This window comes from Trichoderma camerunense (assembly GCF_050948025.1).
Source record: "Trichoderma camerunense strain CBS 138272 chromosome Unknown V8C40scaffold_11, whole genome shotgun sequence".
Lineage (NCBI taxonomy): Eukaryota > Fungi > Ascomycota > Sordariomycetes > Hypocreales > Hypocreaceae > Trichoderma > Trichoderma camerunense.
The window spans coordinates 846692-872645 of NW_028145359.1; the positions used below are offsets into that span (position 1 = coordinate 846692).

The 25954-nt window shown below is 47.5% G+C and overlaps 5 protein-coding genes across 5 annotated transcripts; 2 read left to right on the forward strand and 3 right to left on the reverse strand.

Moving 5' to 3' along the window:
• Positions 1-5273: 5273 nt before the first annotated feature.
• Positions 5274-7217, reverse strand: V8C40DRAFT_280135 (GMC family oxidoreductase; the record flags this gene model as incomplete). Its single annotated transcript, XM_083221350.1, has 1 exon — positions 5274-7217. The coding sequence occupies one exon, from the start codon at positions 7215-7217 to the stop codon at positions 5433-5435; it is 1785 nt and encodes a 594-aa protein (XP_083072149.1). The 3' UTR covers positions 5274-5432.
• Positions 7218-11997: 4780 nt separating this feature from the next.
• Positions 11998-13798, forward strand: V8C40DRAFT_280137 (uncharacterized protein; the record flags this gene model as incomplete). The annotated part of the gene is made up of 1 exon (XM_083221351.1): positions 11998-13798. The coding sequence occupies exon 1, from the start codon at positions 12395-12397 to the stop codon at positions 13796-13798; it is 1404 nt and encodes a 467-aa protein (XP_083072150.1). The 5' UTR covers positions 11998-12394.
• Positions 13799-14029: 231 nt separating this feature from the next.
• On the reverse strand, positions 14030-15205 carry V8C40DRAFT_275481 (uncharacterized protein; the record flags this gene model as incomplete). Its single annotated transcript, XM_083220714.1, has 2 exons — positions 14030-15041; positions 15168-15205. 2 exons carry the CDS (start codon positions 15203-15205, stop codon positions 14030-14032), a joined length of 1050 nt encoding a protein of 349 aa, XP_083072151.1.
• A 3221-nt stretch (positions 15206-18426) lies between these two features.
• V8C40DRAFT_280140 (uncharacterized protein) lies at positions 18427-20448 on the forward strand (the record flags this gene model as incomplete). The annotated part of the gene is made up of 5 exons (XM_083221352.1): positions 18427-18992; positions 19063-19316; positions 19377-19511; positions 19586-19694; positions 19755-20448. 5 exons carry the CDS (start codon positions 18427-18429, stop codon positions 20446-20448), a joined length of 1758 nt encoding a protein of 585 aa, XP_083072152.1.
• A 95-nt stretch (positions 20449-20543) lies between these two features.
• Positions 20544-25900, reverse strand: V8C40DRAFT_248145 (quinon protein alcohol dehydrogenase-like superfamily). Its single transcript, XM_083216478.1, has 3 exons — positions 25179-25900; positions 23138-25126; positions 20544-23049 (listed from the first exon to the last, which is right to left on the reverse strand). The coding sequence occupies exons 1-3, from the start codon at positions 25773-25775 to the stop codon at positions 20722-20724; spliced, it is 4914 nt and encodes a 1637-aa protein (XP_083072153.1). The 5' UTR covers positions 25776-25900; the 3' UTR covers positions 20544-20721.
• Positions 25901-25954: the final 54 nt, after the last annotated feature.

Genomic DNA, 25954 nt, shown 5'->3' on the forward strand with positions numbered 1-25954 from the left:
TCTCAGCTGTTGTCTCGATGCGGTAGTACTTTGCTCGTAACTCGTGTTGCCCTGTTTTTCTTTTTCTTTCTCTGTTGTGCCTGTGCTGTAAATGTTCAACATCAGACAAAACAAAGCGTAACATTAAACTGGACCCTCATCGGCCTTGTCCGATGCCCTTTGAGTACCTGTATGAGCACGAGCATGAGCATGAAAATGGGCAGTCCACTGTACACTCCCGTATCCATCAAGGTACAGACCCAAGACCGTCCGTCAACTTGCTTACCCCGTACGGGCATGTAAACTACAATCACCAATTCATCACGCAAGTCAACTCATCGAATTGTCAATTGCTTTACTAAACAACCGCCCTGACACCGCCGACACCGGCTTGTTGACACGTTCCTTGACAAGACGGAGGGCGCGCATCTGATGGCTGGCAATGACTGCCAGACCAAATACGAACAAATGCCAGCAGTTCACACAAAGCCACAGCAGTCTGCTGACCAAAGGCGCACTGCAAAGCACAAGTAGCGGGAGTCCGTCTCCGTGGCTCAACCGACTAGCAACTCACACGGGATGACATGCAACTCATTACGCTCAGGGCGTGCGCTGCTACCCGCAAATCCCCACTCACAAAAGAGCCCCTCGACTCATTTGGTGAAGCGATGGAGTACAGGATACACAGCCGGATTCAACAGGCAAGGTATTGCGAAGGCAGACCATCACCTCAAGAGTACCTCTTCGGCTCCGCCCACAGGGCTTGACTCAAGTACACACTGCCCCCTTAACCACGGCTCCCCCTTACATGGACGGCCACAGAAACAGTCAGCAAACTCGGTAGAAAGTGCTGGCAAGTTCACAAACCCACGCCCTAAATGTCGTGTTGTCAGTGGAGGCTACAGTGGCGTGATGGCCTGTGACGTTACCCGAGCCCACGCCCTTGAGCCGCGACACAGCGCCCGCGCCCTACCGTACAGCGCAGGATGGAGATGCTCGCCAGACTCGAAACGAAGCTCCAGCGCATCACGATGCCTCACTGCATGCTCCGTACGGAGTACTCATACAGAATATTCGTATACCCATGTCCATGTCTACTGAGCCTCAGGAGTCGCCTGGCTCGCTTGCCGACGCTGCCCCGAAGCTGGCCGCTGATGGTGATGCTCTTGCTGGGCAGAAGCAGCAGATTCAGCAGAGACGAGGCGTGACGCCTTGAAATATCCAAAACATCACCCAGTCAATCTCTTGACCTGGAGACAGAAGACATGTCCCATGATGCATCATATCGTGTTTGATTCTATAAAGAGAGACTGTGTCGGTAAGCCTCATAGAGTAACTTATATCGTGTCAACTATCCCCCGTCAAGCCGCGCAGTACTGTACACTGTTTCACACTTCACCACCAGATGTCAACATTACTTCACCTCATCTCATCTCAGATCAACTGGAACGCACGTCCGCCCATTCACAGACTTGCACGGCCGCACACGAAGCTCCAGCTGGCCTCGATTCGTGCCCGGCTCGCCACTGCTCTCCAACAGGTATAGTAAACAGGTCACCAGGCAAAAGTGATTTTTTCAGTCTCCAGCAACTTGTTCCTCGTCGTCTCCACGGAGATGCTAAAAAAAATTTTACAGGCAGGAAAACCTCCAGCTACTCTGCAGAATACTACCTCGATGGGGACTAGGCTGTGCTAGTTCTTCGATGCATCGGCAGGCTACCGAATATTGCTGCTCCGTAGTGGATCGCGCCGTGACAATATTCAAGTTTTTTTTTTTGTCCTTCTGGATCCCCGTGGCCGTCTTGTTGTTCCTGAATCAATCTGCTCTAAATTACTGCCGTTTACGGTCGTACGGTTGACATTTTTGCTCGGTGTCATTACATAAAGTCTTCTCCGTTTGACAGAATACGGAAGCAATCTGGAGTAAGATGGGGCCGTCTTTCATTTAAACAGCTGTTTGTGTCCCATCCAGGTCCCGTCGTCCTGAGTTACCCAAAGCGGCACCTAGCAGGGGAAATGGGAATAATAAAGGAAAAAAAGAAAAAAAAAAAGAAAAAATTTTCCCTGCCCGTGCTCGATGTGGCTTGACGATCATGGCACAGCAAAACACGTGTGATTCTAAAAAAGTGCCGGAAAGCCTCAGCCATCGGCACTAACTCTGCTTTGGTCGCTCACAGCTTCAGGCACATCAGGGACCCCCTGTGAGCTATTACGTATCGATTATTGCTTGAGCACAGGCTGAAAAAGTCCTACGGCAGCTCGAGCTGAACTACATGTGCGAGCACGAATCTGGTAGGGGGATGAGCATATTGCGGCCCGTGATCCCGCTCCCGTGGCTCTAGAAGGAAGCTCTTTTCACTCACAGCCGGCAAAAATGCTTAGTGCCGCAAATTGCAGCATCTCGGCATTCAATTGAGATCTCAGGGCTGCTGCTGCATGTACGTGTAAAAGGGCAGCATCATGTTGATCACTCGCCAAGAGGCACACCAGCCGATTTCCACATCTCACTTATACAAATACTACATACTACCAGCATAGGTACACTGCATGAAGTTTGCGTATGGAGTGCATTTAGTAAAGCATGCAGCTGTGGTGATGATGGCCCTCAGAAATTTCCGCAGCGTCCACCGGTCATTTGAACCGTCGAGTCATTCTCATTTGCTATTGTCACAAGGTCTCGTCTCAGCGCAAGCATTCTTCATCCGCTCGCTTATCCAATTAGGCATCACCCCTTAACGGCGTAGAGTCTTAGAAAATCTCAAAGCACGAATGACACAGGGCTAGCTCCCCTCGTGGTGTTCTATACGAAAATGCCGTGCCTAGTATGAAGGAAGTCTCACGCATCCGGTAACCGCCGGCTTGACGGATGGCGGCTAAGGCATCCAATATTCTCAGCACTTGGAATGGTGCGCCGAGCGAGCGTAAGACTCGTACGGAGTAAGTACGGAGTGATCTGGAGAGTACCATTATTACTTCTCATCTCACCCGCAAAAATTCCTCCATATGGAGTACAGGGGCGCCCGCCAATGCCGCGGCCGGATGAGCGCATGTACGGAGTAGCGATTACCGTCTCTCATTCTTAAGCCGAAATGGGGCTCCATTTTGAGCCGAAACATCACCAGAAAACAGAAAGGGGGATCACGTCAGAAGTCGTCAATTGTGCGATTCTGACGATGGCCGCTACCTGTGGAGTAAAAAGACAGCTGAGAACTTGTCATAACGCAGTTTGCGAACATGTTTGCTCTGTTTTGCGGATGTGTGCATCGATGGTGCGATTTTATGTCAACGTTTCCACTTGTTATCAGGCGACGGATCGCCGCTTACACGGTATCAACTCATCGGCCAATTGCGTCGGCAATGGACTCCGGTCATCTCACAACCGCCGGCTATTCATTGCTAGTAAAAGAGATTAATGAACATTTCATGCTGCCGGTCATGCTTGAACTCAATCGTCAGGAACACGTTCCAGAAGCTGTTTCGCAATAGGCTCGTCCGGACCGACTTGCGCTGAGGCGCAGGTTTCACACGCTGCAAAATGACATCAACCTTGTCTAGAAGCAGGTACATGACAAAGTCCTCCGTATAAACTACTGCTATTATAACCGTAGAAGCCGCAGTGAGACTCGCGGGACTCCCGACCCCCGCAACCCCGGGGCGGAACGGGTGGATGTCAGGATCGGGAGTGGGCGGATTCAAAAGGGGATTCCGGCACACCCGGCTACCGAAGTCTGGGAGGATTCCGTATTGCCGAGAGTATTCCCACCTAAGTATTGCTGCTCATTCTTGTAATTTGTGCCTGGAAATGATGAGTTTCATCACTTCGAGTTAATGGGGTAAGATGAGATGAACTCGGCGTGTATTTCCGCCTGGGTATCCTAATGGATACTGCGGTATTTAAGGTCCCTGTACGGAGTGCCTATTAATAACTAAGGAGTATTTCCTGGACTTCGTGTCTCCTATGGAAGCAGAATCACTGAAACTCTGCGTCGTCAAGGCGAGGTATTTCCATGTATATTATGCCACCCATAACATCCGAAGTCCACCACCAGATTCCCCCTTGTATCACATGATAGCAAGTCAATGCGCGGAAGACCTGGTCAGCCAGTTGTACTAAAGATATACAAGAACACTTATTACCGCAATGATAGTGATTACTTTCTTTGAGTGAGTATAGAATAGACGACGACGCCTGTGCTTTCCAGCTTATATATAGTAAGACCCAAGGACACATGTTTCATCTCCCGCTTATTAAAGGTTAGGAGTAGCGATAAAAAGAAGTGTTCCTGGATATATATATGCAAAGTTTGTTTGTAAGATCATGTATCTCGGACACGGCCGTCATATATCTGAAGACAGCTACGTATCTAGCTTCACATATACACATTAGAGTCTCCTAGAAGATACTCCATGCTCTCTACTTCTTTTTATAATCTGTAGATATCCTCAATACCCTAGAGCGCATCGTATTAATGGGAATGGGCACATCTGTAAACTAGAATCCTGAACAAATTGCCAAAGAGTGTTGAGTTATCACGTGGATCTGTGTGACCACTCTCCTCGGTCAAGCTCACTTTCTGTTAGCTGCTGTTTGCAGCTAGCTTTTCCCTCTTGCATAAATTATCAGGATAGTAGAACACAGAGAGGTTTGCACCTTTAGCTTGTTACCTTGCTAGGTTAGGTTATGAGCCCTCGAGTTTCACTACGCAAGATGAAGAAGAAAAAGAAAAGAGGCCTTGCTGACGGCTTTGCCGATGTCCCCGCTAACGATCTGGTTGACAGTCTCGTCAACAACAACAGCTAGTCACAAGGGCCAACCCAAACAGCTAAGTTAAAAGCCAATAGCTAAGTCAATATGTACCTTAATCTCGATCAACGCCAGGAAGGCACAGTAAAGGAAACCAAAGATACCCAGAAACGAAGGAAACTGCCTAGAAACGAGGAGCCCAGAAATATAAGAAACGAGGGAAGATGCTTAGCAACGAAGACAGCCTGGAAAAGAGGGACCCAGAAACACAAGAAACGAAGGAGAATGCTCAGAAACAAAGCTAAGATCTGGAAACAAGAGACTTAGAGATGAAGGAGATGTGGATCTTAGAAATGAGGGAGGATTTTGGGAAATACTATATCCCAAAGCAACAGGGCTTCACAAACATCACAAGATCCCATGCCACTACTTTTTGAGATGCGGCCTTTTTTTTTCGCTTTATGATACAACAGACCGCCATCAGAATTATCTTGTTATGTAGACATAAACGCCAAAGAATGAGAGAGTGAATTGGTACTTAGCGAGCTACCCTAAGATTATGTTCTGCATTCAATGTTATCAATAGTGGCTACTGCCATCACAGCCATTCTCTCTGTTTGTGTGATGCTTTTCACTTTTTTTTGTGTGTTTCTTGGCTCCCCTCATGTTCCTTGCCGCATGATCCCTCACACTAACTCGGTCCATTCACTTAATAGACGTCCTTGTGATCAGCCTTGATCATATCTGCTCCTTTTTCGGCCACCGCGTACACAGAGTTCTGAATACGACAATCCGGAATCAAAGGAATGACAGAAGCATCAATAACACGAAGGCCAGTAACGCCATGAACTTTGAGCGCCGGATCGACTACGCCCTGGTCGATATTCTTGCTCAATCGGGCGGTTCCGACGGGATGGAAAGCTGTTTGACAGCGATCCAAGACGGCGCGCTTCATCTCTTCATCAGAGTGGAGAGGCATCTTCCAAGGAGTCTCAGAAACAACGCAATCTTTGAATCCGTCACCCTTGGTCAGCACATCGTAGCTGAAGCGGATACCCTCACGCATAGCGATGATGTCGAGATCACTTTCGAAGAAATTGAGGTTAATGTTGGGCTGCTCGAACGGGTCGGCACTCCTCAGAGTAACCTCGCCAGGACCAGAAACTGGGCGGACGAGATCCACAACAACAGTGGTATGCTCTCCCTCCGGTGGGTGCGGGAAGTGCCATTGGAACGCGCTGCCCCAAAGGCAAACGAAGTCGAGCTCGAAATGAGGCTGGCCCTCAGGCGAGAAGGGGTCAAGTCCCCCATTAGCCTTCTTAGCCTCGTTATACTGCTCATCATTCTGCAGATATTTATCAATGCGAGGGAAGGCCACCATCTCCAGGAAACCGGAGCCGACTGGTCCAGAATGATCTTTCTTATAAGCAGCCTGAAGCTTTTCGCTTTCTTTACCCTTTCGAAGGACAGCGGTATCCATACCAATGCCATCCTTGACGCGCAATACAAATGGGACGGCTGGGTGGTCCATGAGATTCTGGCCGACATGACGCGAATCGACAATGACATCAATGTCGAACTTTTTCAGTTCACGGGCAGGGCCGACACCACTCAACATCAAGAGCTTGGGGCTTTCGAAAACACCCTCCGAGAGAATGACCTCACGGTCTGCGTAAACGTTGATGTCTTTTCCATCAGGAGTCGTGACTCGCACGCCGCGGCAGATTCGGTCGGCATAGTTAATCAGCAGCTTCTTAGCGTGAGTTTCGGCCAAAACCGTAATGTTCTTTTTACCCTTGAGGAAGAGATAACTTCCAGAGCGGACTCCTTTATAGATGGTATCGACACAGTGATAGAGGCCGTTCATTTCGCCGTCATAGATGTTACTCGTCATGGGTTCTCCGCGCGATTTCCAGGCTTTCTCAAGATTATCGCGGAATGGCTTCATCTCCTCAATAAGTTCGGCATGGGAGATATGAATTGGCCCTCCTCCGCCAATCTTCTTAAGCTCAGGGTGATATAGCTTAGGATCATCGTGATAAGTGGCACTCTTGCGTAGATAAGGAACGAGGGGATCCCAAGTCCATTCTTTGCCGCCCCATTCCTCCCATCGATCAAAGGTCGGCTTGCATCCAGGGACCCAAGTGAAATAGTTCAGCGACGAACTTCCACCAAGCATTTTACCTCTCGAATTTGGCTTTTCGATACGTTCATAATCATCACGTCTGACCATGGTCGTCTTATAAGCCCAATCGTGTGCACTGCCACGTAGGTTCATGGCATTGGAGGGCGTGGTAATCTCAGGAAGTTCTTCCGGGTTACCAACACCGGCTTCAATCACCAAGATGCGAACCTTGGAATTTTCAGCCAGGCGGCCAGCAACACAGTTGCCGGCAGTACCGCCACCGACAACAATGAAGTCGAAGCGGTCTCCGTCTTTCACGTTGACGCCCATATTGTTGGATTGAATGGGGACAGTGTTTTTAGAAGACATAAAGATAGATAAGATAATATGAGTCGAGTAGAGAAACTACCAAGAGATTCTCAGTAGTAAGATCTGATGAACAAAGCTTCTTTACGAGCGTCTCTCAGCCACCTTTATACCTTGATTTCCCCAAATCTCCCTTGATATCATATAAATCCCGTCGGAACGGTCATCCCGCCAGAGGCAACCTCTTCGGGGTCTCGGATAACTTAGAACGGCAATAACAAGCCATGTCATACATGGCTATCCCGCTTCGATCCCGATGAGGGCAATATCGAGAAATCCTGCAACAGCTGAACCCCGCCTCAAAGAGGGGTTATTACTGCTTCATTTCGTATCGATCTCACACATTTTGCCGGTTGTCGATCTGGTCGAGTGGAACTTTGAGTTTTTGTTGAAAGATATCGAATCATTTTGCTTGATGCCGTGAAGATGGAGGCATCTCGCGGCTTTAGAACGCGAGTCGGGACCTTTGCTTGCATTTTTTTTTACCTATTAGCTCCTTGGTTTGTCTCAGTTGAACGAATAGGAAGCATCGTCCATTGTTCCGCAAAGAAAGGTTGAGTCCAGAGATGCATGAAGTTGCCATAGTTCAACGCCATGAACGTGTGCTAGCTTTGATCCTATTGGTTGTGGCTGCGTCTACACTCTTACAGGAATGGACCGACGCGGCGTCAGAAACAGCTTAGCTGATTGATATGCTCTCAGTACGCTGCCAAACTTAATTCGCGTCAAGGTCCAATCGCCTCTCCCCAAGCTCTAGCAGACATACGTCAACCCGCCGTCAACTTCTTGTTTCCAGTCTATTTTGGTCATAGTTCAGCTCAAAAACCAGTTGGGATTTTCGCTGGTAGGACCGCCAACATTGCAATCGCTCGATGGATCGCGGCCTGAGCTGGACACCTCGCTCATGCATTCCCTTTTCGTCAATCGAAACCGCCACAAAATATATATCATTCGACCAATAGTTGAAAACATTTACGCCTCATGCCAAGGTTGTCTTTGACGATGTTACGCGATACCAGGATGTGCGTAATGTCAGAAGCTCCTAAGACCTCAGCTGCATCTGCACAAGCTTCAAGCCATTGACGAAATCAATCATTTGTACTAAATGGAGAATTTTAGCCTGAAAATATTTCAATTGAGTACTTTCTCTTCCAATAGATACCGCAAAATGGACGCTTTTACACCTCCATGCAGCTACGCGTGCATTGCAGCCCAGAGGTACCTTGTGAATGAGCATATCATTACGCAGCACCTCTGCAGTAGGCTGGAATGACTTATCGTAGCTCACCAGCTGGATACCCGACTCAATCAGACAAATAAACTCCAATCCATGCATTTTCATCTACAAGCCAAGCCTTTGGTCTGATCACCTCATATCTGGCAAGCTTGAGGCGAAGAAGCGGGATTGCCGGACTAGTCAGACATGGGCAAGCTGAAGTGAAATCGTGTTGTGTGCTATAATCTTACAAGTCGGCCACACCCAATATACTGCTGTATTATTAAATCTAGAATGAGTTCATGTCGATAAATGGTGACGAAAAACCAGATGTTTATAAAAGAAGCTTTACTTCTGCCCTCAGCTGTTCTATACGGAAGGCCACTTCGATGTAAACTTCGATGACTCCCAAGATCTGATAAAAGCTGAAACGTCACTCAGTTTCGTAAAGCATCTACATTGAGTATGGTCAAGAAAAGTCTCCGTATCCCACTACGCATAGGCGAGGATCCAGCTCTCTCTCTATCACTTGTACCAGATCTGCCAGCCTCTCTCGATCAGCACCACCTAGTTCGTCCGAATCCCACTTCCCGGTGTCCAGCTTCGAATCGGAAGATGTGGCGGGCTAGTGCTTGCGTCAAAAGCATGCAAACCACCAAAATCCTTGTTCACATTAGCCGAGAGCGAATTGAGGGGTATGAGAGGTATGAGCAGAAAGAATACCATGTGAATCGATGAGCGTCATTGCTGATATTGGTGATTCTTGCAGCTTATGTTGCGCCCAGTCATATTGGCATCGTACGTGGAGAGTTCGTATTCGTGAAATCTAAAAACAGGTCGACTTCACCAACGATACCATTCATGCGGCGTTCTGAGTACACACAAGGCTACTTCTGATAGGCGCTTTCCTGGGCATAGAGAAACATTGGGATCTTGGCCCACATCATATTTGTTGCTTCGCTAGCACATGCAGCTGTAGTGGTGGCCTCGGCGGTGCCGACTCCTCTCTACCTAGCCATGCTAGAGGATAGTAGAATAGTCGCCTTGGAGCACAAACCAGAAGACAGCACTCAAGGTAGCATTAGACCACCCAAGAGGTTTGTTCTACTTCTGGCGTATTTTTCAGTGGAATGGGAAAAGAATCACTGGAAACCCAGCCAAAAACTACGTTCACATTAATGTTTCCATGCATTTCTTCTTCTTACTGCTGGAACGAAAATGAAACAACATCAGCCATACATATATTCTAACAATATCATTGGCTACGGCAGCAGTTGTCTCTATCCAATAAGTTCCAATATTAAATAGAATTGAGAACCTAAGCTCCATAACCATGATACCGCGTGCCCACTTCCGCTAAAATCCTCAAGGGCCGGATAGGGGCAATAGCTCTGCAACCCATGTTGCCTCATCTGCAGAAAGAGATGGCTAACTCTCCCCTCATTTACTACACCACTCATACGTAGCTGAGAGCATACCCCACTAGTTCCAAGATCAAATGAAGCCCGACTGATCTGAGCCACTCTTGAAGAACCGGCTCAAGTACGTGGCGTCACAACCTTAACAGCCCGACAATACCGGCAAGACGGCACGATCACCAACGCCAGCAAAGCCAACGCGGCTTGACCCACAGACAATCTGGTGGGAGACTGACGAGTGAAGGAATCTCATCTTCGATCTGCGGGAGAGACTATGGTGGAGTCGCATTATATTCGCCTGCCGCGGCTCCACCGTAAGGCCCGAGGGTGTCCGAGCAGGGTGATGCTAAAGCTAGAGCGCCGGTAGATGTCCTGTTTTGCAATTTCTTTGTATGCTTATCCAGTGGCGTTGGTCCACGTGCTGCATTTCGGATGTACGCTTTTGGTGATCGTGGATAGCCTGAAATCATAAAGTTGATGTTGGCTGTAACCGAGTTCCTAGAGTTACATGGGGTTCATTTGGATGATCTCGCAAGAAATGACGAGCATTGGACACGGAGACTCGGAGTTCGCCTAGATCGCAGCATCTAATGCAAGTAATGACTCGAAACGCTTGTGATACAGCTTGGCAAGGGCAGTGTGGAGGATAGTTTTCGCATGTAACGCCAGAAATGGTGGATAGGCCGAGCTGTTGAATCTCATGACATGCCGGTAGTTGGAGAATTTACAATAGCAATGTCGGCAACTTGTTGTCCTGAGGTTAATGAGTTGTTCACCTGATGCATTTAGAGGATCGCCGAGAAAGTTTTGGAGCTTATCGCGCTGTTGGTGATACAACAGGCAATCAAGAACCCGTCGGATAACTACTGAGTAAACAAATGCTAGCAACATGAAATTCTTTCTCAATTCTCTGTTCACAACGTTCAACAGTTTATTTCACTCCTTGTGGGGACTGCTAGGACAAGGATGTGAAGACCAATAGTCCGTCACATTAGGAAGCCTGCGCCAATACGGGCTATGTATCAGGTTAATGTCTTGCCCAGTATCGCAAATAAGCAGGCAAATATAGTTGGCTAGTAAAGGGTGACCACGTATCACAACTCATAACATCGAGAAAGAGCTTTCAGTCTGTCAATCCCCATTGTGTCTGACCTTGGTGATGCTCTTTGACAAGCTGATAAGTTGAAGGTACAAAACTCTCTGTGTTCTGCTGTGCTGATGATCTATGCAGGGGGGGAAAGCTAGCTGCAAACAGCAGCAAACAGAAGGCGGGCTTAACCAAGGAGATGGTCACACAGAGCCACGTAACAACTCAACACCTCCCCCCAAGCCCAACTAATCATCCAAACAAGGCCATCACAAGTTCTTTCAAGTCTCTCCAAATGTACAATTCATACCTACCATGGGGCTCGGATGACGGGGTAGAGCAATGCTTCCATGTCGTGATGGGAGACGGAGGATCAGCATGGCAGCCTCCAGGTGGGCAGGAGAGCGGACGGTTGGTGACTTCAGGGGGACAAGACGTAATGGTCTTGATGGTGGTGGAGGTTCACACGGGGATGTTCTTGGTGTGGAACCCGACACCAATCTTTTTGCCCTTCTGCGCCTTGTACAATGGCCGCTTTAGGCCCACATAATAGCTGTCGGGTTGCTTCTGTTCTTGTAGATACTGAATATGCTTCGTCTATTCGTCCCTGCCTTTGGTGATTACCGTCAAATATAGCAAAAGTTAATATTTGACCTTTGAATATCACGCCAATGCTCGTTTGTGAATCGACAGGCATTTCTCATCCCACGAGCCTGTATGCCAGCTGCGCTAGCAGTGGATGCTAAACAGCCGCAGTCTTGATACCTTCAATATTCTCTGCACCCGGTGAATCAGTCCTTTGAAAGACACTTGAGGAAGCTGACATGTTGCCCATTCTGCGGCACATCAATGGTTCATGGGGCGATGCTAATAATGCTAATCGCCATAAGCAAACTTGTGTGATGCCAGTCAAAATAGTTGGGGATATTGACTGCATACAAGTCGGTATTTATGTGGAATTTCACCCAAGCAAACTGGCAGTAACACGTGACAGAGAGCCAGGTGCTCATTTCTTCCAGTGTTTTTTTTTCTTCTTCTTTTTCATCACTTATTTACATGCATCTGTCACAGCCAAACACGTGCAAAGCACTTCCCGCTCTACGGCAGGCAGTCCAGAGCATTGCTCCCGATTACGAAGCCATGAGACGGGCAAGGGCAAGGCAACAAGAACATTTCAAGATGGTTCAAGCGTACATGCTATCTCGGCACTCAAGCGACCAAGGTTTTTTGCTTTGGCCTGCGCCCAGCTCCTGCCAGTTGAATAATGTCCTCGAGTTGCGACCATTGCCGTGCCAACTCCCAGTTAAATATTGTTCTGACGTCTCTCAGCTAGCTGTATGTCACATACCCAACCCTTTCACGCCGCATACTATTCCGAAACGACGATCTTTATATTCCTACGTGTATTAGTTGGCTACGTCTTTGCAACGTTTCGTTACCTCCACCTGCTTCGCACATCATGAATCCGCTACCAGGTCTGGCTTCTCTACCGGGAGAGATATTGACGCAAATATGCTGGGATATCGTCGGCCATCTGGACGACCACCTCGGTGATCTGGATCAAATCAAGGCAGAGATACAATATGACACTCCGTCTTTGGCTTCTCTCTGCCGCACATCAAAACGGCTCAGGGACATTGTGACGCCTGTGCTTTATTTTCGCTTCACGACACTCAGAGGGGCTGAGACAGCTATACCTTTCCTGGTGGCCATTTCCCAACGACAGTTCCTGGGCCTATATGTAAGAAAACTTGATCTCTGTCAGGGGACTTCTATGGATAAAATTCTCGACCAAAGAATATTCCAAACCACTCGGGTGGACGGAAAAATGACTGAGGCGCAGAGACAAATACTCAATGAGGCGGCAACTCGCTTGGACATTGATGAAGCTTCCATTCATCTAGAACAGTTCGCCACTATTGTGCAATTAATCCTTGCCTACACGCCCTTGGTGAGAAGCGTCCACATTGCCACATTACTGGCGGGTACTGTGGATGGCAGATGGGGTTACACAATACTCAAACAGTTGGCTGCTCAGGTTCCAAGAAGGGTGTCGTTGGACTATCTCAGAAACCTCTATTTGGAACATGTAAAGGACCTGAACCTTGGAAGCAGTTACAGTCTTCAATACTTTGCGGGGATATTTAAGCTCGCCCCGTCCATAGATACTCTTCATATGGATCCCTGTTCAGGAGTTGATCTACCTCGACAAATTATGACGAGACCTCAAGTCTCTTTGGCAAACGTGACAACTCTGTCTCTTGCTCAAGGAAACACCCCGAGCAATGCAGTGAAGTGGATGGTTCGCGATTGTGCGCAATTAAAACATTTCCAATACTACAGTTCAGGGTACCCGGTCGTGAACCGCGTGACCCCCAAAGAAATTATCCAGGCCTTACGGCTTCATAAAGACAGTCTCCTCAGCCTTTCTCTCTTGTTGAAAGCAAAAACAACGAGGGATTTTAATATGGGTATACGAATGCTCCCTTGTGCGGATGGTGAGCAGATTGGATCCCTCGAAGCTTTTACAAAGCTTGAAATACTTGAGTTAAATGCGCCTTCAATTCGATTTCCAAAAGCGGATACACCCGGGTATCACACGCATGTCCTCAACGAAATGTTACCTCAGTCGATCAAACACTTCCGTTTTACTACTCCACAGAAGGAATGTATATCCAATCTCAAGACCGTGGCTGATTACCGAGCCAATCGTTTCCCTCATCTTCGAAGTGTCTATTTGACGAACAGTTCTAGAGTATTTCCGGAAGAGACGGCTTTCGACACAAACGAGATTGAAGCCGTGAGAGAGAGGCTGTTAAACGCCAGAGTGCGCTTCGAGTACGTGGAACTAGCCAATTCCTAAGAATGACGAGGAAGCAGATTTGTGTGCGCAGCGATCATTCAGGATTGGCAGTCACCAGCGTGATGTGGTTATTTCAGCGTTGGACAAACAATGTTTTATTCATTAGCTACAGAAGACAAAAGAAGGATATATGAACCCTCTTCCCTTGTTGCAAATCTTGACTCTGTACATGTGATGCTCGTTTCAAAATGCGATGTCCACTATCCTAGCTCTCGGCTACGAGTGTCTAAGCTAGGAGTAGGAGAACTGTTGAGTATAGCCGTCTGATGTAGCGCAGAAGATATCCATGCACCCATCCTTGCGAGATGTGGAAGTAATGGAGCTACCGGGCACGCAGCGAATGCCGCTACCAGCCAAGGAAGAGCTAGTCCACTTTCCTGTGCTCTCATACCAGTATGCGTGGTTAACAGAGCCATCTGGAGCGGTCCAGAACACCTCCATGTGCTGGCTGTTCATGGAGACGGCGGTTAATGAGCCCGGAGCAGCAGTGAGGTCCGACAGCTTCTCGAATGTCCAAATCGTAGGCTGCTCACTTTTCCAGTAGCCCTGGTATACCTTGTTGTCATTTCCGATATAGAAGATATTCTTGCGGACGTTGCTTCGCGCGAGAACGGCCATGCCAGAGCTGGTATGTGCAGTACCAGCTCCTCGCAAATTGCCGTACTCCCAGCTGTTGAGAGGATCCCAGGGGGCATAGTTGATGGCACCATCTGTGGTGATCCACCAAACCTCCGCACTCTGGTCGTTTCTGGTAAGAGCTCCGAAACCCTTGTTCGTGGGCTTCCCATGGGCGCCATCGACAAAGTCCTGGTCAATCACCCAGTTGCTACCGGAGTTGGTAGTGTAAGAGTGCATGAGGTTGCCGTTGGTTCCGACGTAGAAGATCTCCATGTGAGACGATTCGCGAGAGATTCCCTCAATGTGAGTGCCTGGGGCAGCTTGGATAGCTTTGTCCACACCAGAGTTGCCCCAACCACCACCAGACGTCCAGAAACGGCTATGGATAACGTTGTCACCCTCTGAGTAGTAAAATACCTCCATGTTTGAGGAAGTGCGGGCAATAGCAGTTAAGCCGTTATAGGCATGGAGGCCTGTCAAGTCCGCAAATCCGACGAGAGACTCCGCAACGGGTTTTGAGAGTCCCTCGTTTTGGTACCTGTGCCATGGCTGCTGATTCGCCGAGAAGAACAGCTCCCAGTTTGTTGGAAGATAATGAAGAACGTGGAGATCCGCGCCCGGGGTCCTGGATAACGGCTTGCAGTCAGTAATTATCTCCCCCAATGCTCCACTCCCACGCATCTCATATTGCAACGTTCGTTATATGAGATCAATATGGTTGCTAAGAGTTTTGATTGGAGCAGATACGTACAGCTTGACAGTCTGGCCGGTTGGGCCGGTCCAAGTCATAAAATTCCAAGAGGAGCGAGCGTGAAGCTCATCACCGCGGAGCTCTATCTCCGGAAGAGCCAGACCGTTTGCAGCAAGGGAGAAGTATCCTCCAAGGAGGAGTGAGGTCGAAAGATGGACCATTTCTTTGCGGAATTGCAATTGTTTAATGAGGTGAATAGATGCCCGCAAGGACATGCGCGCTGCTGATTATATACATGATTTGAACGATAGAACACTCTCGCACGATTCATGAGATTTGTTCATTGCGAAGAAACATTGAAGGGGATTCCTAGCAATGCCCCCCCGAAATAGCCTGCGAAACCCCGAGATAGACTGTGATCCTCGAATTTGGCAAATGGACCGATATCGAATCCCGAATCAGCCTTGTGGATATATTTGTCGTCGACTGTTATCTTTTAACTGTTAAAAATATACCACAGCTGAATTATACGAGCGCGAATAGAGACCAGGGATAGTCTAGAGTGTCATAGAAACCTCATAACTAGCGAAGAACTCGGAGACTAATATAAGGGGTGCAAGGTTGATAGCTTACTTGCATCTACCTAGGACTAATATACTAGATTCATGCCCAAGTCCTCTCATGGGGCTCAATAACAGATCCGGCGTGACTCTTGTTCGTATAAACAGCCCGTAGGGCTGAGTAAGCGCGCCGAGCTTCTATTTTGAAGCTGGGGTTGGCAAGTTTTCCCAGCGAAGACTCGTACCGTCTAGTAGATTCCACGGATGATTCCTCAAGTTCATACGGAATCTTCCTTGTTTGAAGCCTCCAACAGATTGGGAAGTGCGGCAAGACCTTCTTTGTTTACTTGTTCACAAATCCGGCGATCCCAGCGAATCCGCCACCCTCAGCTCGTCCCAACTAGGCAATCTGATCACCGCCGCAGACATCTCGGCATTAGTAGTGGGACTAACAGACAGTTGTGGACCGTTAGTGGATCAGCCGCTCGCACACAAGTCGGCGTGAATTGTGGATTTTGACTCTAAACAACGGCGTTGATAGGCTGTCGCAGCAACTCAAATCTACGATGCTAGTCCTGTTTGCCTCTTTCCCGGGGCGGTCTCGCCATCAACTCGGGGATGCTCGTGGGGCTGTTCTGTTATTACCGGGGGCTTGAAAATCGACCGCCGGCTCTCGCACTCCTTCGGCATTATCCGCGGAGTGGATAAGGCTCTTTGGGGTCTGAAACAATGAAGAAGAATTTAACGGAGAGAGGTTGCTGGAACGTTGTAGCTAAGACCATGTTATCATTTCCCCAGATACGCGCGGCTATATTTGGGGATAGAAGTGGATGGGAGCTGTTCGTATTCTGCTAAAAGTGTCAGTTGCAAGGTTGTCCGCTCGCTTATGCGTCAAAAGTTCGACCGGTGTTGATGGCGAATGCGAATGCGGTAAACCACACGCGCTTATACCTTGACCTTGACGATACCAACACATCCGCTAATGGAAATAATCCGAGCGGCGGGAGTTGCAGTTTTTCAAGATTTTCGATCCTTCCCGCTCCCTATCGCCGCGAAAGACGCCGCCACTCGGCGATTACTGTCCAGCATCTCCTGCTCTTATCGCACCGATTGCTCCATGTCCCCTTCGCTTTCGGAAGGCATTCAACGTCGAGAGCCCTTCAGAAACGGAGGTTGCCATAAGCTGGATGGAAACCAACTCGCTAAGATCGCTTGTTTAGGCAACTTCTCCTACGATTTCAGCCTCACCGGAGATGAGCCAAGGATTTCTCTTCTGCATACATCGGCAAATGACATCCGTTCAGCCAAATCAAGAATTAATTTGTATGATGATAACTGATCAATGCAACATTTTGCTATTTTCTTCTTTCTTTTCGTATTCAGCGGCCGTTGCGCTCGTAAAAACTGTATCGTTTTCTGACACCGAAAATTTAATGGTTGACCGTAACTCAGTCTTCTAACTATAGCAAGCACAACTCTTTTATCAAGTCAGTTGCAACTAGATACAAGCAAGTTTAGAACAATACAATACACATGACCAGGGTCCGTTCGTATAACTCTATCAGCTGTCCGGATGTCGTTCGATCGTCAAGGCACACACATAATCTTCCGCTTACGCCTACACGAATGCTGGGGGCCGGGCCACCAACCGCCTTATCTGGGACGTGCAACAGATCTGTTCCACGTTGCCACCCCCTGATGGTCAGACTAGGCGTTTAAGCTTTGCAGTTCCCAATCATGTTAAGCATCGACTGTCGTCTATTCAGTGGGCATCAAGCGCGCCTGATAGGATCATGAGCCATGCGGCACTCCACAAAGAGGCTGGGAGGTTGCAAGTTTGCCCGCTTGCTAGGATAAAACGGAAATAGAATTGATGACTAGTCGACGGGTGCTTGAGTCAAAACTCAGCCAAGACGTTGAGAGAGGCAACTGTATAGTGTCCTAGATGTCGAGACTGCAAACTGGAATTGCTTCTTAACATCGGAGATGGCAAAAAGCGGAAGTTTCCGTTGACAACTCCGTCCAACAAAAAAAAAAGACAGAACGTAGAAGACTTCAGTAGACATAAATACAGTTGTAACTCTGTCTTCAAAATATGCAACAGGGCAGCTTCAATTACAACATAATTACAAAGCGTCTTCGGTGAATCCGCTCATCGAGATCGCCTCAATCTCATTGATCAATTAACATTTTTTCGGTCTATTCACGTGACCCAACTACCTTACACTATTTCTCTTTTACGAGAAGGATGAGGCTCGGTATTACGCCTCCAATTCGGAATCCCTAGCTGTCTAATTCCCACCAGTGGAAATGTGGCTGCCGCGACCCTGTTAGCTGTCATCGATCCGGTTAAAATTAGTGGAGTCTCGGCATCATTGCGACTTAGCGACAAAAGCCCCGTATTGCGAAGCTGGTGCGCCTTGTAGGTCAGCTTTCGGGGGAGCCTAGCTTTGTTGATTGGCGATACCTTCGCTTGGGGTATATCAAGACAGCATGGACTTATAAACAGCCCAATTTAATACGGGGGGCTGACTTTTTTTAGACGAGCTGGCTAAAAGATGTAATGTGACTCAGGCATCAAACAGAAGGGGAAAGAAATAAAAGAGGTAAATAAGATCACCAGTTTCTCGCGAAGAAAAAAAAAAGTGGAATTACGAAAGAGTAATAACAACTCGGCGTCTCCTAAACAATCTCTCTACTCCGATTCCTAATTCATGCATTACAGGCGAAACAAGTTGCCGCGCTTCTATTCCGTCACAATGCCTGGAGGCGATTCAGCAACTACAGAAAATATACCGGCTGGGGACTTTGACCTGCTCCTCTTCCGCCGGCGGCGTTTCCGTACAGCAAAAGCTTGTTATCCATGCCGTCGACGAAAGGTCAAGTGTGACCTAAACCAGCCATGCGGGACGTGCATCAGTCGGGAGCATCCCGATTTGTGTGACTACACGACCAATACCTTTGCTGGAGCGGAGTCTTCTACCTCCGAACAGAGCCCGAGTGTTCGAGAGCAGCCTGAAGGTGCTCATGGGAACCCTCCAGCTGCAGAAATAGCTCAGGGGTTGTTTGTCGACTTGGCATTGCCGTTTAGCACCAAGGTGCATCTCGGTTCAGAGTCCCTCCCTGGAATCTTCTCGATGTCTGGGAGAACAGGAAAACAGCCATCAACGACTTCAGTCAAGCTTTCGACGGATCCGAGGTTGATCTTCGAACTCCTGTGTCTTCAGGACTCTAGCACCACGTTTCCTTTTACCAACTTGTGGATGCCTGGTGATGGCATAGAAAAAGTGTACAGTGCACTACCCGAAGACGATGTAATTCTGAAGTAAGTACTCCATATTCCCCTTTCTCCTTTTTCCTCTCTATTGTAAGAAATTCAAGCTAACAGCTACGAGCCATTTTCGATTATATCAAGAATCTCTCTTCCATCTCGAGCCTTCGATCGTAAACCTACGACATTTCGAAACTGCACTCCTAGAATTTCTGCGTAAGCGAAGGGCTGTCACGCCAAACTCGTACCTGGAGCCTCTGTCAGAAAGCACAAGCTCGTGGTTCGGCCTCTTATTTGGCATACTGTCATGCGGTGCCCAACTTGCTGTAGTCGAGGGAGTCGAGGGGGAGCTGGATACCACGAAAGCGTGGGTTTTTGGTAAGTGGCGGACAAAATATCGATTACGTGGAAGTATTTGATTCTTATACTAGGATACAGCATGCTGCTCTTTCCAGTGCTTACGATTTTGCAACTTTACTTCATACCCTAATATCGAGGTTGTCCAAGCCCTAATAATGCTGGTCAATTATTTGAGAAACCAGGGAGATGCAGGGGCTTCGTGGTCGATGTTGGGTGAGTAATCCCATGTACACTCCTTTTTTGATAGGGATTTGCGAGTCATTTTCTTACATTCAACTCCGCAATAGGCTTAGCCATACGTCTTGCCCAAACTCTTGGGCTTCACTGCACGCCAGATCCCAACTCCATCAGCAATCCAAGGAAAAGGGAAGAGGCTATTATAAGGTCATCTATATGGTAAGCCTTTGTTCAACCTGGCTTTTGTTGACTCATCTCTAATTTGCCGCAAAATCATAGGCGATCCTTAATCTGGCAGGACACTCTCGCCTCCCTCTGCTACGATCGGCCGTCTGGAATCGTTGTCTTAGAATCTATTCCATCGAACACTGCCTCACCTCGATTCTATTCATTCTTCGATAGCTGCCATCATCTATTTGTGACGGCAAACAAGATTGGTCATGCCCTAAACCAAGCAAAATTTGCAGGAGAACGACTGTCTCACGAGACGGTACTCGATTTCAGAAAGCTTGTCAACATCATTGAGACCCGATCGGTGCCCCATTTACAAGATCCATCCAAGTGTCAGTCCAAAAATGACTACATCCAACATTATATATTCAGACTCTTCACGGACTCGGTCATGGTGTGCCTGTATAGGCCAGCCATGACAGGAGACGAATCTCAAGATGACGACATCACGGATTATTACCTGAATCGATGCCGTTCGACACTACAAACATACATGGAACTTATGAATTTGAACGCTCCATTCCAGAGGCTCTGGTTCTTTGTTCACATCACATTCAGCAGCGCCCTGATCCTGGGCCAAGCTGCTTACGCGCGCAATGTTCATTCCGATAAGACATTTTTGAAGCGTTTTTTTAACAGTCTCTCGCAAAATCGTGCATTTGTCAGCGTTCCGGTGTATGAAAATGCCTGGAGATTATTGCACGAGTTCTTGACGTCAAACGATAACAATATGGAGGACTAGAAAGCGAAAGGGAATATACGAAAGATATGACAGTGCTTTAGCATGGCGCGGCCGGCCGCGCTTTTATACCCTTTGTAAGTAACGAATGATGTTATGTTTTGTTCAAATCTATTTATATAAGAAATTAAATATTGAAATTCAATGTTGCACATACAGTTAGTGTTGTAGAGCTGCTGTAAGATTTCTCGTAGCGACAGATGCCACCACGTCTATCAGGAATCCCATATCAAACAAGAAGAGCGTGTCCTTTCCTGATCTTGGCCAATCATCTGGCTAAAAAGCAAGCATAAGAAGTTTATTATTACCACCATGAATGGCAACTGTCCTCCCGTGTACCATGAAACAAAATTCGGTTGCAGCGCGAAGTCGGATGTCATCAGGCAAGCAAAGAATCTTATGACCATTGCGAGTAACCCAGCGTCTTTCAGTGTCTAAGCCATATAGGCACAATTCTGACGCCACAGGACTTCCAGTCTCCGAGAATGCTGATGTTAAGAATGAATTTTGGTCGCATTGTAATGTTCGACAGGTTGCTTCTGAGCCTGGTAAGTTATTAAAGCTCCATACCTTAGTTGTATTATCGATACTTGAGCCATATATCAATTGTCTGCCATCCGGTGAGAATGTCACCTTGGTGGCATATCTACCATGGTGTTCTAGTGTTTGTACACACTCGTATTTGCCTTCAATCTCGCTCCAAATTCTGAGACAGTTAGCTGAATTCACTGCTATTGTTTTCCCATCCGGTGTAATAGCTGCACTTAAAGATCGGATGAAATTAAGTATAGGGTGCTGCCAAGTTTGTATGCATTTCCCTGCAATAGTTTCCCAGACCTTTACAAGGCCGTAGTCTGAACCCGAGACGAGAATTTTACCATCCTGAGAGAAGTGGATAGATCTTGGTATTACATAACCGCAGTCGATTAAAGTAAGGTAAGACGACGTGGCGAGATCCCAAATCCTGATTGTGTAATCCCCCGGTTCTGTGTACGATGCTGATGCTAAACGTTGGGAGTCTGGTGAGAACTTTACTGATGTGATCTGGCCGGTATGGCCTTTCAATGTCTGTATGCAAGCATTCTCTGCTATATTCCAGATTCTCACAATGTTGTCTGATGATGCGGAAGCAAGGAGCTTGCCATCTGATGAGATGTCTATGCAGTCAATCACTCCCTGGATACCGATCAAGGTCTGTACATGACTGCTCGTAGCTGTATGCAAGATTGTGATGGAATCTTCAACCCCGCCACCCGACGAGATGTCTACGCAGTCAATCACTCCCTGGTGACCGATCAAGGTCTGGACATGACTGCTCGTAGCTGTATGCGAGATTGTGATGGAATTTTCACGGGACGCTAATGCAAATTTGCTTCCATCTGTTGAAAAAACCATCGGCAAGTCATACTTTTTATGCCCCTCCCACATATTGGAATCAGCTGCTTCTGGGTCTATGTCCCATAAACGGATAGTTCTATCCAATCTTGATGAGGAGATCAGTTGACTCCCGTCGGGCGAGACCTCAACTGAGTCAATTCGTTCAATATGACCTCTTAAAGTTCTTAAAACTTTGTTTGCATCAATATCCAAGACCTTTATGCAATTGCAGTCTAAATCTGGATAATTCGCAGCAGTCACTGCCAGTTGCCTATTTGGAAGAAAGGTCATGCAAGGTTCTCCATTTATAAACCTAGCCCATTTTATAACCTTGATATATTGAAAGGAGCTTAAGTCCAAGATTTTGATATCGTCGTTTAGATCGCGGAACGCCAGGAGAGATAAATCCGGCGAGAACCGCAAATTCAAACAGTAGTTAGGAATGTCGGGAGTCGTTTTCCATGCTTCATCTAGAGTTTTTTCCTGTATGCATTTACCCGTGTCATCCCATATTTTGATCGATGCCCCAATTGAACATGAGACCATCAATTTGCCATTGGGGGAAAACGATACTAAGACGACTCTTTCAGTATTCTCGAGAGTTCGCATACGTCTACCCGAAGCTAGATCCCAGATAATGATGGTGTCTTCGTCTGACCCAGAGGCGAGGTGCTTCCCATCTGGTGAAAAAGATAGATTACAGCCCAAGTGCATATAGCCTTGTAGCCTTTGTATGGGTTCACTGGATGCGATATCCCAGATGATAATCCCAGCCCATTTTTCGTCAACCGCGGCTAGATGCTGTCCATTTGGTGAGAAAAGCAGATATGGATCATGGCGATGAAAAGTTGCAAACTCTTCATCGGGGTTCTTGAGAGTCTTCAGGCGAGACCCAGTGGCTATATCCCAAATTGTAGTACCTGAAAGGGACAATGATGCCAAGAGCTTGCCATCTGGGGATATAGCTATGCAAGATCTTCTTTTTTCCAAGTCTGCATCGATGGTTTGGATACATGAATCCCACCCAATCTGCATGCCATGCTTCATTTCAAAGAATGTTGCCGGGTCTTCCAACGATTGCTGTCGTATCTGGCTCGTGATTGGACATATAAGCAGGGCCGATGGATGAATTTGAAGGGGGAAGCTCTCAATGGTCCGTTTGGCTGCCAATATGAATCGATAGGCATCTCGAATAAGGCCAGTCGAATCATATATCATTTTCTTCTTCTGCGATTTCCATAAGTTAGCTATCGAGTTCTTGACACTCCGCAAACTAAAGAAAGACTGGAGAATCTCCAGTTTCGGCAAGACTAACACAGACTTCCTGCAACTTTCTCATTGCCATTATGCCCTCCGGTATTCGTCTAAGTAAGCTGAGAGCCTCAAGCCAGAATAGATACTTCCGCTCAATAAACGCTTTGGTGTCATCAACCAGTACTTGCGAGATATCTTCTGTTGTTGTTGTTTTTGCCTTGCTCGTAATTGATTCCACAAAATGATCAATCCAGAAGACACAAGAGTACCCAATGGTGGTCAGAGGATTCGGATCAAGGGCTTGGGCATCATCAATATGTATTCCTAGATCGCTCAGATTATACATATCCCGCCTTAAAAGCTCAGACATGAGATCTATAGATCGTGATACCATATAATCATTGGCCTTTGCAATCTCTAAGAAAAGCTTTTGCTCCGTGTTCGTGCCCACTAAGAAGTCTTTTGCTGACTGGTGCACAAAATAGACGATTTCATCTCGAATGGTGAGAAATGAACCACATTGCGCTATGAGGTCACAAATGGCTGGTATCTTTTCATCTAGCTCTCCTGGGGTTTCAGCAAGCGCTATCAACTCTTGAAGTGTAAGAGGTTGGCGAGCAACAGTGACAACAGCAAGTATGCGTTTGCAGATCTCAGCTTCACTAGAGTTGGCTAAACCATTGACCATCTGCTGATAAAACGCATCGAGCCCTGGAGGGTACGCCTTCAATTTACTCAGGGCATTCCATGCCGAGACCCTCTGCAAATTTTGACAAACCAGGGCTACCCAGAGGAATGTGCCGTCAGCGTTCTCCTGGAGATATTTTCGAACTGCTTCTTCTCTATCCTTCTTATATCCTTTGCTTTCGCTTAATTGAGAGACCTTTTGCTTGATGTATATCTGGACGGCACTGGCTACAGAGTCAGCGTTCAGCTCTAGACTGAGCTGCGCTTGCGGCCCTAAACTCTCAAGTTTATCTATGATTTGCAGCCAATTGCGACTCGAGACGACCCATTTGACATAGGGAAATTCATTAGACATCTTAACAATGAAATCGAGAAGTCGTGACATGTCTTCGTTCACGCACTCATCAAGTGCATCGACAAGAAGACAAGTCGGCTTCTGGCTATTGTTCAACTCTGATAGAAGTGACCGTAGGATATCAGACAAAGCATACCACGCACTCGGCGGCTCGAAAAGAGATTTTCCTTGACGGGCATAGTGCTCCCGTAAATGCTTTAAAAGGTGCCGCTGTTGATCGACTAGCGAGAAGATCAACCCCCGTAATACTGAAATTGTGTTGTTGATTCGTTCATCTGTGGCCTGGCAGAAGAAAAATGAGACGAGACTAGAGGGCGCCAATTTTTGCAGGTTGTCGACGATGCCACATAGGAGCATCGTTTTGCCTTTTCCTGGATCTCCACGGATCCAGAGGAGTGGACGGCTGGGATCTTCAAACCACTGACAAAAATGGTCGTTCTCAAGTATCCAGTTAAAAGAGTCTTGTAAGAAACCCCCTTTTGTATCCTCAATGCGTTTCTTTTCAGTATAAGGATCGTGCGACCACAATTCTCTCAAACAAGTTTGATCCTCTTCGGAGATTTGACGACGGAGTTGCTCCTCTAGAGCCTTTGCGATGTTTTTGATCTCCGATTCTTGGGTTTTGGCATGGTTCGCAATGAGTTCGAGGCGTGATCGGGACTGTTGGCTGCCGTATACCTCAGCATCCTGGCGTAAGCTGTCTTCGGCTTTCTGTATATTTTGGACACTGACTGCCCAGTTATCAAGCTTTATTAAATCCCGCAAGAATCCGTAGCCACGGTTTCTGTGGTACGAGCAAACACTCTTCATTTGATACAGGAGCAGAGCTTTGTAGAGCTCGACCAGCCGTTTCTCAAGCTCACTCTTCATTCCGGACAAGGCCGTGCCGTCAAGAGTGCTTTCATCAATTAGCACGCTGGAAACATTTCCATACCATCTGATGCGAGTAATGACGTATTCGATCCCATCGCGATTTGAGGCGGTCTCTTTGACAGCGCTTTCGAGTACCTAAGTATCTATTAGAACATTTAGGATATAATCCGAACTCGAGACCACTTACTCCCAAGGCAATGCATACACCAGACCAGGCAATTGAAGCTTGTGGAACGGCTGATATGGCGGTACTAACCATGTCCTTTAAAGAGAGGACAATTCCCATTGCAGTCCCAAGGCCATCTTTCACTTTGGCCTCTCGCGCTGTTTTATCAAGGCCCGCGCGGATAAGCTCGTTCATTTGCTGCCGTCGCGCATCTGGACTCCCTGCAATAATGGCGTTTGGAGGTGATGTATCTGAATTTGTGGTGGAGCCGTGACCCTGTAGATACTGAGAAAGAATTCTCTCATACCCCTCGACAAGTTTGGCGTCTTCATGCTTAATGGCGTCATAAGCTTCATCCCAAAGTCGCTCTGCTGCATTGGAGGGAAGAGTTTCCAAATTGGGCTCCTTTGTTTGAGGAAGCTCGGGGCCATTGGCGATGTTGACTGAATCAGTTTGCTGTAACCCAGTGGGATGTACTGCTGTCCGAGAGGGAGACGCGGCTCTACTCTGGACCGTAGGCGTAGAGGCTGCAGAAAGCTTGGAGCCATTCACGGGATCCTTTTCGGTCTTGAACTTTCTGCGCAAGCGCCGAAATACGCTTGGGAGCTTTTCCGACATGGCAATTCACGAGATGACCGAACTTGATAGGAATACTATAACAAACGGGACTGTGGTTGTTGGAGGGAAAAATGCTCTGGAGCCAACAGCGAGCCTCATCGATGCATGATTTGCACCGAGTCAGGGAACTGACCCCGCGCAACGCGGATTGGAGGCTCAAGTTGGGTCTTCACTTCATG